Source organism: Topomyia yanbarensis, chromosome 3 (genome assembly GCF_030247195.1).
Source record: "Topomyia yanbarensis strain Yona2022 chromosome 3, ASM3024719v1, whole genome shotgun sequence".
NCBI classification, from domain to species: domain Eukaryota; kingdom Metazoa; phylum Arthropoda; class Insecta; order Diptera; family Culicidae; genus Topomyia; species Topomyia yanbarensis.
In genome coordinates this window covers 320,148,783-320,166,521 of record NC_080672.1, presented here as the reverse complement: position 1 = coordinate 320,166,521, position 17,739 = coordinate 320,148,783, and the positions used below count along the sequence as shown (strand labels likewise).

Below are 17,739 nucleotides of genomic sequence, written 5' to 3'. Positions count from 1 at the left end.
TTTTCTCGCCCCTACAAAATAAACAGCGTGAAAGCATTTTTCAGAAAATCAAATTTTCTGCTAAAATGTGAAACACTGCTCCAATGCGTTTTAAAGGGAGTGTCTTCCGATCACGTTTAAACTCGTAATTTTCAAGGAAACTAAAAACTAAATCAAATCAAATTGAGCTAAAATTGTTCGAAAAATCCATAGAACAATGATAGAATTATCGATGTAACATTAGTTATATAGGTATTCCGAACAAAAATATTTTTCGAAAAATAAATAAATTGAAGATAACGTTTTGTTTTGCGAATTTCAAGACACCTAATTACCAACGCCAAACTAGCTGAGTGATTTCATTAACGTTACAAGTTCATTCCTCTGACAGTGTGTCCTCACTAATTGGTCGGTGTTAAGTCAGACCGGATTAAGTCGCAAAACATCAAAAAATGAGTTAATGATTGCACTGGATAAAAAATTTCTTCATCTACATTCCACTTTTACCGGATTTGAAATATGAAACAATAAACAAGAATTATGGCATAAATTATTTTCCAATTATAATGTAAAGGATGCTGCGATTCAAACTTTAAACGCGTTTTTCTCGAAATCAATGCACTGTCACTTAGTCCGGTCTGACCTAACACCGACCAATTTAACCTCCTAAAAGGGAGATATCTGTTTAGAACTGCTCATTGAAAAATTACCTAAAAAAATTGAACATCAAAATGTTAAACCCCCGATAGAACATTTGAAAGTTATGCTCAGATGAAAGAGGAGCACCTAAGCTTTCGATTAGTGAGAACTTTAGCGATACTGATTTTTTTGTCTAAATATTTTCTACCAGAGACACCGTGCCCATACGGCATTCACTGCGGTTCACCTGCATCAAATGTAAATTGACTATTATCACATTGTATGTTTCCATGCCAGTGTTTCATCCAAGTGACTATGGAGCTACAGCAAGTGCATCAAAATATTCGATCATATGCTGATACCATAACTGATCCATATCTAAGCATTTATAAATTAATAACCGTGTTTTGTCTTCTTTAGCAATTTTGCCATCTTACATGATCTTTATTTCATTTCACTGGTAACAGTCAGTATAATTGTATTCAGTAATGCTGTTCAATGTTAGCATAGCTCTCTCCGTGCGGATGATGGGCGTGTCCCTTGCGCTGGACATGCGGTTGAAATCCAGTTTTGTGATCTGAGTTGTAATCCACAATGCGATGGGTTCCATCGGCCTCATCCAGAGTGTACTGTCCCTTGACGTGGTCGCCATCACGATGCTCCCACTGGCTCTTGTGGTCCTTGGTGGGGTGGTCCTTGACGCCGTATTCGTACTTGTACTTTGGATGCGAATGATGATAGTCATCATGATCTCCTCCGAATCGAGCCGAGGCAACAGCAGCCAAACAGGCAACCAGAACGATGATCTGCTCAAGAAATCGGAAGGCATTTCGGTGTCGTGATAAGCCATTGTATTTTAGTTGAAAAATTATTTACCTTAAACATCTTGGATCTCCTGTAAAGTACTTTGGTTAGTTCGTTTGGAATGCTACTGGTAAACTGATGGTGAATTGATTTGAGCACCGGATTTATATATGTGCTGTTAGTTGCAGTTTCCCGATTTTCATTGCCCACCTTCTAAAGCATGCTAAAACGACAATGCATACGGCGGAAAAGTAAGCGACCAATTTCAGTAGTAATGCTTCATTAATTAATTTGCAATCGCAGTGATTTCTCTTTAAATTAGAATTAGATAGTTGGCATTCCAAAGGAAGTTTCAGGTTGATATCACTTTGGTCATCTTGACAATCAATAAAAAAAATATAAAATTGAAGCCAAAAGATTCTCCTATGGCATCAAACATCAAAACTGTTTCTGCTTCCAAAGAATTAAAGCACAACAAAATCATATACTAATATCAGCATCAAATTGAATTACTAATTTGCATTCTATTAATAATTGTAATAGAATGTATCAAATTTTGTTCTCATTTTGCTGTGTCAAGATACTACGCGCTCCTTAAGGGATTGTTGGAATAAATCTTCAACGATGGAGTAACAGTGCAATTAAAAAACTGTTCTGCAAAAATTTTATTAATATTAAATTAGAAGTTATATACTTTGGAAAATTATGATATTTGGTTAGTCGATATGATTTCCACATCGGAAAGGCCAATCTAATTAGAAACCAATTAATTAATCATTTTCGCTAAAACGATTCGCGACTGGCACACACGCTATTGAAAACGAGAAATGAAAATTGAAAACATAGACTGAGAGTATAAAATATGGTCGTTCAATTCAATTCAGTACCAGTATACCAGTACCTTTCAAAACGAACTAACAAAAGTACTTTACAGGAGATCCAAGATGTTTAAGGTAAGCAACCATAAAGCATAACATGTGGGATTATTCGATTTACCTTCCGACGCAGATCATCGTTCTGGTTGCCTGTCTGGCTGCTGTTGCCTCGGCTCAGTTCGGAGGAGATCATGATGACTATCATCAGTCGCATCCAAAGTACAAGTACGAATACGGCGTCAAGGACCACCACACCAAAGATCATAAGAGTCAGTGGGAGCAACGTGATGGCGACCACGTCAAGGGACAATACACTCTGGATGAGGCCGATGGAACCCATCGCATTGTGGATTACACATCGGATCATAAAACTGGATTCCAACCGCATGTTCAGCGCAAGGGACACGCCCATCATCCGCACGGAGAGAGCTATGCTAACATTGAACAGCATTACTGAATTAGCAAATGATTCAAATGATTGTTACCAGTAAGCTGAACTAAAGATCAAAGAGCAATCTAAGCTTGAGTATTATTGATTCCTAATCATATCACATCCAATGAAAAGCATTAAGTTAATAAAACCTGAGCTTATGCTGCCATAAAATTTTAATGATCATATTAATTACATAGTAGTGCAATTCCGTAATAGGCCATACATGCCCGTTTGGAGAGCTGCTTCGTAATTGTTGTATATGATAAGCGAGCCAATTATGACAGTAGTTAAAGTTATTCAACGAATATCTCTTTCTAGACTGGAGAAGACATCTTTGTGCAGTGAATCAGCAGGACACATACCACATACAATATTCACTATGGAATTTGTTTTAGCTATTCACATGAAGCAACAGCAACAATATCTTGCTGCGTTAGAATAGCTAGTTTGAAATTCATGGTGAATATTTTATGTAGCATACGTGCTCTGTTGCTTCGTCTGCGGCCAGTTTTATAATCGACTTCGGGACGAAAAGGCGATTCTCGTAATTTTAATACTAACTGACACTACACTTTCTTATGACACATTCTTTCGTGACGTTACAACGATTTGACGAATCTTCATTCGACAAATATGTAATAACATTATCAAATGAACGCCTACAAAAAACTTATTACAGATTCGGAAAGTAGACAAAATTTTACGAAAGATTCAATCAACATAAACTGAATATACTAGAATTTGATGAATTGACTTTTATTGAAATACGTTGAAAGTTCTAATTTGTCACGCGTTGTAAAACAATCCTCTTCCAATATATTCAGTTAAAGTTGATTGAATCTTTCGTGAAATTTTGTCTACTTTCTGAATCTGTAATAAGTTTTGATGTAGGCGTTCATTTGATAAAGTTATAACATATTTATCGAATGAAGATTCGTCAAATCGTTGTAACGTCACGAAAGAATGTGTCTTATGCTTTTATACAAGAATTTAGATTTTTAATTGTACAATTTGCAGGTGTTTGAGTTTTGACTGGATCGTCACCATCTTCCCTCTCTGCCACCACACAAAACATCCGTATGACAGTATTGCACTTACAAATGTCATATGAACTCAATAGACGTATTTGGGTTTGAGACCTCAAGTTTTCCGGAAAGTTCGCCTGCACTGCTTGAAGGCCATGTACGCTTTCTTGACTCTGAACGTAATGTGAGCGGACTTGTACTTTTGAATCCGATATAACTCAAACGTACTGGACTTACTCTGCACACAGTAACTCAGAATCAAAAACTGCAAGGGATGAACCTCGGTTGTTATTGGTTTGAAAAGAATCATAGAAGTTTTTTAGATTACCAGAAAATTCAACTTGTCGGTACCACTATTTAACAGCTCCTAATGCTTGTTGCTTTAAGTCAAAGATTGTTGCGATGCAAAGATCGGTAATTAGTATTTGGTAATCGTCATCCGTATCCGTCAATCCGTAGGTCGGAAATCCAAGCTCAATGAGCCGTCGGCAACCAGGTTCCATATCAAAAGTGACATAACGCCACCCTGAGGACAATCGCAAATACTGAACTTCCCTATCTGTGCCTGTCACAGTTGAGAGCAAAGAATGCCGTTACTAAGCATTGCGTTTATACAACCTGAACTACATGCAGATACTCCATGACCGCGCGTCGCTTCCAGAATAGACTGGAAGGATACATTGTTAAAAGCACCATCAATATCTAGGAATACACCCAAGCTAGATTGCTTGAGCGAGAAGGCCTTCTCAATGTTGTAAAAAACTTCGTGAAGCAGATCGAATTTGGATTTCCCATACTGATATGTATGTTGCCTTTTGTACAGTGGACATTCAACTAAGCTCACGTTTCTGATATGATGATCGGCTATCCGTGCCAAAGTTTTTGGAAGAGAAGACTTTACGGGTCTAAAGCCTAAGTCTAACAATTATTTCTCGCGATGCTTTCGGGGTGTATCCGGTAGTAAGACTGGTGAGCATAGTTCTTTTTTTCAAGACATGTTTGAGAATATCAAAACCCTTTTGCAGTAGCACGGGAAAGATCCCATTTTTAGCAGTCAATCTGTATGGAGCAAAGCTCACCAATTGAGTGATAATCAATGCGCGTGTTAACACCCACGAGTCTGAATCATTAGAATGAAATCGGTGAACATTGTCCAGCTCCGGATCAATACAACTTGTGTGTGTCGAAGAAACGATGGCGAACATTCTTTCTGTCCCTCACATAAACACCATTTCTGGTTTTTAAGGAGTTCATTTGAAACTCTTTCGATTTTGGGAGAATTATATTTAACATGCTAGCCTCGTATAGACAATAATGCATATTTTTGCCAGCCAGTCCGCTCTGCGAATCTAAAACATTTCTTATATGCACTACGCGCTGACTTGAAAACCCTGAAGTCATGACGCTGACGCCGGTCCAAGAACGGGTTTTTCGTATCCACTAATCCATCCGTATAGAGATCCCAGTTTGTAGATTTTGTTTGTCGATATGTTACCCCATTCAGGATGACTTCAAGATCTTTGAAAAGGATATTTTTAAAATCCGATAGAGTCGATTCAGTTTTATTTGGAACATGCCAATTGCCCTGCTCACGCGAAACTCTTTCAGGGCAAAGCGTTGTGTCTAACGCCTTCCCTCGCTCAGGCCTCACAAAAGTTGTTCTATTTCCAACATATGTAGATTTATACAACTGATGTACTCCATCAGATCAGAGCCTCTCAGATTGATATCTGAGCTGCCTTAAATAATATGATTAACATTTGCATTATCCCATTTCGGCTACAATACGAGACAACGCCTTTGAAATCATCTTTAAGCGTTAACAATACCTTCAGTCTATGCTGCCAACAATCAGAGTAACTATGATAGCAGATATCGCGAGTTGTGAGCTCCGATATCAGACACGCATCAATAGCCTTATTTGAAAGAATGCATGCACGAGGCATTTAACGTGGATTGGTCATACCTTTCGTGTTGTAAGCAATGAAAAGGCATTATCAAGTAACTTTACAAAATAGAAGCTTCCTTTATGGTACAGTACGGTACTTTAACCTATGCTATGGAAGTTTTACCTTTCTGTATAAGTGTAGATAGATTCATAGTTTCGGTACGTTTATGTTGAAGAATGATTTGTGCTACTCTAACTATTGAAAACTGGACATTTCATTTCCAATATGTATTACACAACAACTAAAGAACACTAAACAAGTTGTACAACTTCACCGAAATGCCATCTGCCGGAAATCTCTGCACACCCCCAGGCAACCAAAATCCGGCAAAACAAATCGGCGTGTAGAGTGAACGGTCCGCTGTGTAATGCCAGTTGGGCGACATACTGGAAAGTTATCCTGCCCACATAAACGAGAACAATAAATGGATTATTTGTATTATTGTTCCACAATTTGTCATATTGTGACTCGACAATAAACACACCATACCGCAAATTGTTTCTGTCATTTGGGGTATTGTTTTTAGCCGGATAACCATTTGGGGAATAAGGCGTTAGGTTATGTTACAATACAAAAACTAAGATATTTTTCGAACTTTTTTGTTTCGTGCACTATACATGTACAATACCACAAATAGTCGCTTAGTTCCGAGTTTCTACTCTTTCTCGTATAGTTCAAATATAGGCGAAATAATATACAAATAAAAAATTAAAACGTATAATTCTACGGTGGGATTTTGACGAATAATATTGGAAAAAGATATAGTGTTTTTATTATTATACTGACCATGTTAACCATAGGTTACTATAATGATACAATAACACTTATTGTAAAAAACATGAATGATCAATTTAGTAGGGTTAATCTTTTGCCTTGGTGGATTAGCGTTGAGTCTGCGCTAGTGTTTAGTGACATCGTCGATCGGAGAAATTACCACTAGAAAAGTTTCACGATATTGAAAATCGAATTCCTTCATGTGTAGCAAAAGTGTTGATTGTGGAAGAATAGTGAAGGAAATAACATGATAATGTGTGTGCACTACTAAATTCCGTTTGGTGTAAATACCACTACAACTACAAGGCATATGTGTTGTCATGGGAATGGCATTGTGTGTCGTGCTATGGCATCGTTCATGTATTCGGGTGAGAAATTTCCAATAGGATTTTTATATAATGCCAAATATATCTCGACAAACATATGATTGCGGGCCGACTGTCGGAATTCACTTTGAATGGGGATTCCGGACGAGCCGCTGCTCGCTAATCGCAGATATTTAAAGTAAACAAAAGAGAAAAGTTTTCTCTTTCATAAACTGATGGGAACTGTATTCAAGCAGTAATATGCTTGTTTCGTTTTTGGATCGGAGTCGCTATGGGTTCGCTCGGAGCTGTCATTTTTATATGGATTTTGTAAATATTAGAGCAAACCTAGAGCGGCTCCGGTCTGGAAACGGGATCGGCAATGGTTTCTCCGGGGTTCCCCTTCGGGGGGAGTTTTGGCGGATGGCTTTTACGTAGTTTGTCGAGATATGATTTAATTAGTTCAGTGCGGGTAGGACAGGTTTCAACAAAATCTAATGCGTCAAGGCACCGTCACGCGCACAACCTCGATGGAATATACACTGGAGTTCAATTTGTTCTGATTGAGATAATTATTATGGGCATAATTTCGATGCTTATTATTAACGTTTTTGTTGATATTGGATTACATCATAGGGGCAATGCGAGTAACAACTATACTATGCATAATCATCATTTTCTAAAAATTTCAGCCAATATTACTATGTTCTCCACGTAGCAAGCTTCTCTTAAATATTTCTCAACAAATCATGCTTTGTTAGTTCGGAGTTGGAAGATGGTTCGGAGTTGTTTGTTGGAAAATAGTTCGGAGGACTTCTATAGTTTCTTTATACATGCATACAAGTTTTTAAAGCATCATTTTAAAAGTACCAAACACTGGTCAGTAGCGGAGTGGCACGACACGGCCGGTCTCTTTATGCTCACATTTAATTGGCAAATTGGTTTCTTGTCGTTCTTCTTGTCTCTAGTTTTGTTTCTATTTCTAGTGGTAGGCTGAGAAATAAAACACGCGTGTGTCGTCGGTTGTGTGTCCGACATACAGGGTCGCTCGGTTCAGACACATCGGTTATACTTATTTTATACCTCGCAGGATGCACTCCGGTTAGCATAACGGCGCGTGCGATTATTGTTATATTAGCTATATTACGAAGACTTTAACTACATGGTTCCTACCATAAAAAACTCATGAGTCAGAAAAAATAGTCGCTTTTCGTTGTATTCTATAGTTCTTTGAATGTCGTGTATAGAAACAAGGTGAAAGCTCACGTTCCGTTATACAATTAATAGCTCTTCAGGATCGGTCATAGATCGAGGACCCATATTCTGTACAGCGCTGCAGCGATGGCTTCTCATCTGGCGCTGTTAAACGCGTATGGGTATATATGTATATGTGCAAATATGTGTGTGTACAAATATATGTGTGTGAATGTGTGCATGAGTGCGTATGTATGCATGTATACATGCGTCTTTTCATATGTATGTTTACAGACATACACACATGTGTGTATATATGTGCATACACTGGATATTTGAAAGTAGATCGCGATCGGTGGTCCGACGAAACTTTGCCTTAGAGGTTGGAGGTAGGTTCAGCCCGCGGTGGCTATGACTCGATATGAGGATAGACTAAGTTGTGGTTTTATTTGAAAGTGCACATTAAAAATACTCTTGACTTGTGTTCCTACTACCCAATTCTCAAACGAATATTTATATCAGATTAGCTCGCGCTTTTAGCAATACTCCTACGGCCGGCTGTTTGGAGTTCAAATTGCTGTAGTTTAGGGAAAAACTAAATCACTCTTGATGGCCGGCTATCCTGAGTTTAAATACAAGAAAAATCATAACTAAATATCTTTTTGCTCTGAGTATACGTGTACTCGGAGATTAACCATCCCACCGCATAAAACATATTCATTTTGTGGTCGCATTGCCTGCTTGTGGCGAATCCTAGACCTGTACCTGTCCTTCAATCCAACTCCGTAATATCTATGGAAGCGTCGCTGAGTCGGGGGCCTTCCTTAAGTAGGTATTACATCAACATTTCCTACCCTATCCTAAGTATCGGTGAAGATGGTCGTGGCCGGCAATAACGATTCTCATGCTATTGGTTTACTGAACTCATAAGAGATAAAGTTCATTCCCGATCATTTATCTCACAAGCAAGATGAGTTGAGCTACCTATAGGCAACATGATAATCGTTAGTATGCAATCTACGAATAGCACCGTGCTTCGCAACGCAACGCAACGCAAAACATGAATGATCAATTTAGTAGAAGCGTGCAGAAACTACTTTATCGACGCTGTGAAAAGGGTAGGCAAAAGTAAAGGCCCGAGCAGAGTCTGATAACAAATTGAGAACTAAACTTGATGTTGTGATGTAGTAGGCAGTACCGTCTTTACGCATGGGCACACTGGGCCAGGGCCAGGAGCCCCGGGTTTTTAGGGGGCCCCAACTTAGAATGAATATCGAATCATTCTAAAAATGACTCCTGGACTTCTTGAGGTCTCACAATACTTTCGCGGCCAGATTAGGCATTTTCCACTATGCCGTTGTAGTCTGATATAGTACCAATTATGTTATTTTTGTACGAAATTCCGCCCTATCAAAAATATTTGAGGCCGTCAGAATCAGGAATCAGAATATACTAGCTCAAATAGAACGTATCCCGTAGGAAGTCGAGTATTTGTACCTCACGGCAGCGTGCATTTGATGTGTTTCTTAGTTCGACTGTATTATATGACTGGTATTGAAATAATTTCTTTCAACATAAATTTTTATTCATTTATTTACATTTTGTATAATATTGCTGTCTACGTGATATAGCATTTGCTTTTCGTCTTTGACGAGCTTCGTTGGTAAATTGTTGCATTTCTGTTTGTGGCTAATTAAGAATAAACTCATAAAAACTGTGGTAGTGAAATGAATTGTGTTGCTCATATTAATAGGTTTGAGTAATTTCGATGTTTCGCTATGTTCATGTTACGCAAAACAATGAAGGTTTGAACATTTGTACATTCGAATGGTGAAAAGGCTATTTATTGTTATTATTAAAATTTTTTCTTCGTTCTCCTTCTGCACTGAATGCCTATCACCGACACCAGAGTGGCGACTCTACCACCAAAACACTAGACTTGCCATTTAACTACCGGTGCTGTCTTTGAGATACTCATTTGTTGAATATGAAAATATTGATATTACTTATAATGTACTTGTTTGCTATCGTCGCCTCTCAGAACCGTTCGCTATAAAAGAAACCACAAAACTTAACAAAGATTTACCTCACCAACAATTTGGGCATGAAGAGATACTATTTCACTAATACGTTCTATTCCTACAGCGAAAAATGCGAATATCTAAAACCTCGAATCGGCACTTAGAATCGACATAATATGGATTGATTTCAATGGATGCAAAATTCAATATTGTCAACTGTAAATATAGTTGAATTATGATTGAAAGTTTATTTTTCGAGGGTTGTCCAACTGGAGCTCGGAAGGGCTCCCCGTCAGAATCACACACTACAATTACAGACGAGACAGGCAATGGCGCCCACTAAAACACTGCTTTAGGCCAATTGTAGCGGACCGTGTTTCTGAATGTGATATTTATTGTACGGTTCAGCTATGTGCGGGCTTAGGGACTCCGCGATCGTGTGTATCATCGCGAAGCACTCGAGTATTTATACGTTAACGTGTTCGATCGCGTGTTCGTTTGTATGTCGCGTGTGCTAACGTGTATGTAACTTCGCGTGTATAAATTCTATATTAAAACCGTTTGCATTCGCATTCTAGAATGATCGCGCGCGGATCGTGAATCTAATACTTAATTTTTCGTGTGCAGTTCAGATTCTAAAACAAAGTGGGTTCTTCCATATCACTAGAGTTCCCAGTCATGTCGCCACGCTTGAGATCGCATTTGAATGTTTATAAGTGCTGAGACGTTCATATGATCACAGGGATGTTATCATGTCTGCGAGAGCGCGGGTGCAGGTTGCGTGGATGATCGCGAAAGGCTTAAGCATATGTATGTTTGTTTACCGCGTGTATGTGACTTCGTGTTTATAAATTCGATTTTCCATGGCGACCCATGGAACGTGTAGTTTAGTGGATATGAGCAACCTTTGTGATTGGTCCACCTGAAGGCATTGGACTTATGCTACTAAGGTCGGGAATATGGATTTCCGGACGAAACTGATTTATGATCGCGCGAACACGGGCTTTTGGAGGTTCACTCTTGAGACCGTTTTTGTAAATTTATAAATGCGAGATCGTGCGTGCTGTTGTGTGTGGATGATCGCGAAGGACTTAAGCGATTGTATATTGACGTTTTTGTCGCGTGTGCTAGTGTGTATGTAATTTCGCGTGGACACATTATGTCTTGTCTAGTTTTTATTTCTATTGGTCCTACTGAAAGCATGAATTTGGGCTGCTAGGATCAAGGGCAGAGACTTCCGGACGTGATTGTGCGAGCGGTGGGTTGATGCTTGAGACAGCGTTAGCAAATTTTTAGGTTCAAACGTTCACTTAATTACCGGAGTTTTTGAATGTTGGCGAGATCGCGGGCGTTCGCATTTGTGACCAGGTTTGTTTTATCGCGAGGGTCACGTTTGTATGTTTGGAATGAGAGATTGTGAGTGTATATGAGACAATAAGCAATTTGTGTCAGTGAGTGTTAGTGTTAATTTAATATATAGCAACAAAAGAAGGGTGTCTCCAGCAGAGAGAATTGGGCCCTAAACTCACATTGTATATTATTTGACCATGGCAGTGGATAATAAAGGTCGCCAAGTTTAGTACTAAAACTTATCACAACAATGTAGCTTAACTAAAAAGAAAATAATCGTATCACAAGTAGTTTCTGTGATATAATCACTGTAATACTGCTTTGGTGGAAAAGCCCCCGAACCACATCAAAGTACAGTATCATGCCGAGGGCGGAACAGAAAGAAATCGAGAACAATATTGCACGAATCAATATAGCTTTTGAAAATCACGTAGTCGTAATTTACTAACAAGTTGAATTTTATTGGCATATTGCTAAACATTTTTCCTAAGCCGTGTGGTGTCCGGCGGGCTGAAATCTTTTTGCACTATTTCAGCCAAGAATAAAACCTCTGGGAACTGCTCCCATGTCGTAAGAGGCGACTAACAACATGCTAGGAGTTGCCTTGTCCACCCTCTCTCCCATGTCTCTGATACACAGATGTATGACTTCACCCCCTTCTCCCCTTGAGTATCTTCCCAAAACTTATGTGCCCCCTATCTTCTAGTTTTAGTTGATCAATATTTAATCTCGTTAAGAAATGCCCAACAGTACCACTACTTTAAACTAGCCTTAATTAATCCCCCCTAATCTTGAACCACTCTCTCTAGTTATTTCTAGTTAATAAGCTTGTAAAATGGTTCACTTAGTTAATAATTAATTTCTCCAACAATCTCCCTTCTAAAAATCATAAGTGAATTACTATACAAAGAACACACAAAATGGCCCGTCCCCCTAATCTTGCGGATATTATATTATCCCCACTTGTATATGTATAAGTTAGCTGTAAAGTTTTTTTAGTTTCGTTATATAAAACAAAATAATATTGAAATGTGTAACCCCATAGTTTTAAGAAATTCAAAAAGCAAAACAATGAAAAAATGGCACCTTTAAGCTAACGCATACGTGCCTTATCAAATAAACAAATTGAAAAAAAAACATGTTAGGAGTTCCTAGGTTGAGGTATTGCTTCGTACCGAAGGCTTAACCTGGACGGACCATAAGGTTTTACATCATAACCATTATCCATTCTGTATTTAGTGAATCACTGACATATAGTCACCTTTTCTGATTCGCATATTCTCGATTGTGTACCAACGTTTTAAGTTTCTTCTGGCGGTTGTATAATAGCCGTAAAGGACGAAATCGAACTCTACACTAAGTAACAGCATATATTAATATACCGGCTCTTCCATGCCAAGGTTTAACTTTCAAAGCTTTGGTTTAAAAACCTTTAAAAAAAGTAAACTTTCATGTAGGAAACTTATTGAATTGACCTAAGATGGAGCCGTCGAATTGCACATTTTTATGTTGCAAGCGATCTGTAGATGTGTTAAATTAGGTATTTTTTTATATTAAATCTGGAACCGTCTACCGACAAATCTACATTTACGAATACCTCCAAAAGTGACTTCTTGAGGTCTCATGGAGGCCTGACACTAGCTTTATGATACTTTTGCTTTCCTAAACAGTGATAAAAAATCTCAACATTCCAGAACTTCACTTTGACAGAAAATGTAGGGCCATCTGAAGCTAAAACTTCGTAAAACCGCACTCCTGGTCCTTTCTTCAAAATAATCCAGTGCAGTACTCTACGTCACTCATTCGAATTTGCACGGCTCATATGGTAGTCGGTATTTGCTAGTATAGCTGTTCTCCCATCCATTCTTCTTCTGGATAACCGAGGGATCCCCTGTCGTAGTGTTTATTATATTTGTTACGCATTATAAACATGTCGTTTGCAATTGGTATTTAACCCTATTATGGGAACGTGTCTGATAGGGAGAGTGGAGATGCCAACTTGTCATGAACATTTCGCAGTGAATTTTTTCACATTAATTTGGGATATCTTTTATACATTTGTACGCTTTCTTTGTATTGCAAACTTTGAAAATGATTATTGAAGTGTTAATAAGAAGCATTACTCCCGATTGCCGGTTGTTCGGAGTTCAAATTGTTTCGAATTTTCGGAAATTGATCGTGAGCGACTACGTACATATTGTTAAGATCATATTGTCTATAGATGAATAGACCTCTATCATATTCCACGCGGCTTTATCCTTTCATTACGCCCCAATGAAGAATAATTTTTAAAATGCCCTGTTTGAATGAATTCATATTGCTACTGGAGGTCGCACACTTAAAACTATGATCTAAAATGAAAAGACAAAGCGCGTGAGTACTTAGCTAAATCACAATATCTACTAAGATATATCCTGATTCATCTCCCTACCTACTAACGCCAATCCTATCCTGTGACACTTGTGGATGATGCAGAGAATTTGTCGGTTATATTAGTCACAAGTGTTGAACTAACATTCCTTCCCATTCCAAAATTGACCTGCATGGGCGTGGCCATCTACGCTATTGATTATACCATAATTTTAGTCTCTTTAGGTTGCATGTTGAGTATGGTGAACTACTCCCAAGTATCATACAATTGGTTCAATATGCAATTTTAACAGGCTTTGATCAATCACGGGAAACTCACGGGCGGTCAACTAAGCTAAGCTAAGCTAAGCTAGCATATTGCTAAACATTTTTCCTATATTGTCATAGTGTAGGGACAATTATTCAATAAAACATCGACACCGTCTTACTCCATCATTCCTCATTATTGACGGAGACACTCTTCAGCCTCAAACAACGTCTTACAACTATGAAGGTTAGATTATATCATATGGAGGGGGCATAACGCAGCTGGTAAGTCCATTACACTGTACGCAGCTCACGTAAGTTCGAGCTCCCACAACCGCATATAGTATGTTAGGCCCATTGCACTTTCGGTCAGATTGGTCAGAAATGATAATATCTTTTTAAGATCTATCAACATCATCTTCCGTTTTTCGACGGTACCTGAACATTTACAATGCCGCCTATAGTGATGGAAATCTAAAATTTTTCCTCCATATATTTGAATTCCTACAGTATTTTTAATATTTCACATGATCTGGCTTAAATTTGAAAAATAAAACTCAAGGTGGCATACATGGGTCCCTGATGCTGGGGATCATTTTAAGATCATCCTACCCTACAGCAGTTTATATCTGTTCAATTATAGGGGCCCCTTAGCTCAGTTGTGCCCAGGGGCCCCGAGTGGTCTTAAGACGGCTCTGGTAGTAGGGAATGATTGCTCAGGTTGTTATCATTTTGGTCGTTTTAACAGTTAAAAGATCAAAATTGAAAGCAGAAAAATTGCACTATGACATCAAACAGAAAACTATTTATGCTATCAGTGAAAGCAAATTGAAAACTCATTGAGATGGTGAACTATTTCATTGATGACAAAATAAGTAATCAATTTGATGTTTGTCAAAGAAATAGAAACATATTTTTTCGTGATATGATGCCATACCTGAAAAAGTTTAAACTGATATCAAAATAAGATTTTAATTTGATGTTTGATATCAAAATATGTTGTCTAGGGTAGACGAGCCCTTATTCATCTCATTAGTGAGGATGTCACATTATTTTGATTGTAACTCGGCTTACAGTGATTGGATTGCGCTGAAATTGGTATCATCAGCCTTACTTCGCTTCTAAGAAGCAGAAATATAAAAAATCTCGCTTGAAAAATGTAAAATACTCGCGTTTGAGCCGAACAAAATGTCGAGTACAACGCACCCTTATTCATCCTACCATTTGACCTAATGCGTTGAATAGAGATAGCAGACACTGCTCTAACTAATGTATTCAAATGGGTGGGATGAATACAGGAGCTAAGATGAATTAGGGCTCAGTAACCCTATTTGCTGTAATTTTGATGTTGGACTTTGCTCGGGGGACCTTACAATGTTGGTAGTTTGCTCATAGTTTATCACATTTGTAATGCTCGCGTGTGGTTTGAACTGTATCGATATTAAATATTTGGGATTTGATTTCCTGCCATCTGGAAAGTGTCGAGTTGAATGTTGACATCAGTGGTACTGCCGCTTTATCCAATTGAGCTATTTCCGCTATCGTGCAAATAACACAATTTGCTTCATATTTTTGTGGGCTCATCCCACCATCTTGAGCTGTGCAAATTAGCCAGTAACAATAATTATGAGTGGCATAATGAGTAACCATGACCATAGGAGCATAAAAACATACCATATCGCATATGGTTGAAACTACCATACAGCATGTGAACTTGCTCAAATTAATTCGAGTTGATAATTTTATAACCAACAGAGATAAGTAATCAACAGGTAGTACAGTGGTACTCCAGATTGAACCATTATTTTGCCTAATTTATTCATCATTTTTTGTGCTTTTACCATAACATAAATTATGTGCTTAACATTCTGACCATTTATTTTAGCAACCCCGCATAGCTAAAAACCATTTGACATAGTCCGAACAATAAACCTGTGTTGTGGGATATAGTAACCATTAGGGGTGTTGCTTTAGTAACGTTCCTACAGTATAAACATAGATTTTATTCAATAAGTATAACAATAGTTCTACAATATCCCCAATAGTAACGACGAATTGAATGTTTGAACTATAGTAAAACATTATCATGTTAATGGCCATTAGACTGGCCATTTTTACAACATCACTCGATCTCGACGAGCGCCGGGCTGAAAAAGTTTCCTTTTAGCCTATAAATAACACCTGTAAAATTTGAAGCCGATCCAAGAAAAATTAATGGATTGAAGTGAACCAAAGGCAATATTTTGAAATTTTGCATTTTTTCGCTTTTTTCCTTATATAAACTATTTTAAAACTACCAAAATTAATATGGAATAGCATACATAACATTTTTATTGATGCGAGAAATGAATTACAAAATCTAAATTTCGCGTGGGTCGATCATTCTTAACCAGAGGGGTGACATCCCTATGTTGATGTAGTGACGTTGACAGTAGTCAACATATGGCCGCGTCTCGGCCTATGCCTCCCATGCTCTTGCATCGGACTGTTTTGATTTTAACAAAGGGTGATGTGGTTGCTTAAACTAATTGCATTGCAGAATAGATAATATTTTAGTTTTAATCGAATCCCTCGTCCGTTTGAAGTCAAAGGCCGTCGCCACACTGTTAAAAATACACTGGAGTCCGGTAACAGCGCGACCATAGTTGATTCTCCTGAACGGAACTTGCGTAGAGCTCGAACGCGGGCTTGAAGATCCAGGCGTCCAAGGATTGTAAGGCAATTCACCCTGGCAGACAGTAAGTCCGAGACGACACGGCTCGAGAGCAGTCCCTCCGGGTGCCTAGCACATCGAACTGTATTAACTGACACCGGATTTCGTAGGTAGGCATCTGAAATCTGTTTTGCCAAGGAAGATGTTGGAGTACAAACCGTACGAACCGGCTTTGGACGGCTTCGATTCTGTTAATGCCGTTCTGGTAGTGCGGGTTCCAAACCACAGAACAATATTCTAATGTTGAGCGAACCAACGCGCAATAGAGTGATTTTAAACATTATACGTCACTAAAGTTTTTCGCAATCTGGAAGACCTGTTTTCTGACCTTTCCTGTTATCCACGGTATACGAAGTATGTGGTTTGAACGTTAGTGCCGGATCCATGAGGTCTCCCAGATCCTTGACGTGAGAGTGTCTTGGAATGCTCGAGTCGAATATTTTGTAGTTGAACTGAGTCGGATGGCGTTTCCACATGAATGTAAAGATGGAGCATTTCCTCGGATTTGAAGCGATTCTGTTTTGATCACACCACGTACTAAAGCATCGGTTCCACCCCATATTTGTCGAAAAATTTTCATGTCGTCGGTAAAAGAAAGACAGGGTCCTTGTAATGTGATGTTGACATCATTAAAGTAGATGAGGAACATTGCTGGACCGAGATAGCTTCTTTGTGGGATGCTGGATGTAGAAAAGAATGATGCAGATAGACAGGCCCTAATGCGGATTTGGAGGTGCTTTCTATCGAGGTAGGAGTTGTCCATGAATACCGAGTTTGTCTAGCTTCGCTATTGTGATATGACGGTTGATTTTGTCGAAGGCCGCAGATAGATCCATGTAAATAGCATCGGTTTGCAATCCGTCAGTAAATCCATCGAGTAAAGTACATACATATCAGTAAATCCATACATATATTGTGAACAAGAGCAGGTTTGTTGTCGATCGTTTAGGCAAAAAATCGTGTTGGTCGTCTGCAATGTAGTGTTTGCAGTGAAGGAAAATAGAATTTAAACCAACCAGCTTGAATAGTTTTGATCCGGCACTTAAAAACGAGTTTCCCCGA

General features: G+C 38.5%; 3 protein-coding genes across 3 annotated transcripts in view; 2 read left to right on the top strand and 1 right to left on the bottom strand.

Annotated features, from left to right (window-relative positions):
* LOC131694116 (uncharacterized) overlaps positions 1–17,739 on the top strand; it is a 206,474-nt gene that overhangs the window by 173,332 nt on the left and 15,403 nt on the right. The window lies entirely within an intron of this gene.
* LOC131694123 (cuticle protein 19-like) lies at positions 1,101–1,546 on the bottom strand. The gene is made up of 2 exons (XM_058982559.1): positions 1,495–1,546; positions 1,101–1,424 (listed from the first exon to the last, which is right to left on the bottom strand). Exons 1-2 carry the CDS (start codon positions 1,501–1,503, stop codon positions 1,101–1,103), a joined length of 333 nt encoding a protein of 110 aa, XP_058838542.1. The 5' UTR covers positions 1,504–1,546.
* Positions 2,326–2,754, top strand: LOC131694122 (cuticle protein 19-like). Its single transcript, XM_058982558.1, has 2 exons — positions 2,326–2,375; positions 2,431–2,754. Exons 1-2 carry the CDS (start codon positions 2,367–2,369, stop codon positions 2,752–2,754), a joined length of 333 nt encoding a protein of 110 aa, XP_058838541.1. The 5' UTR covers positions 2,326–2,366.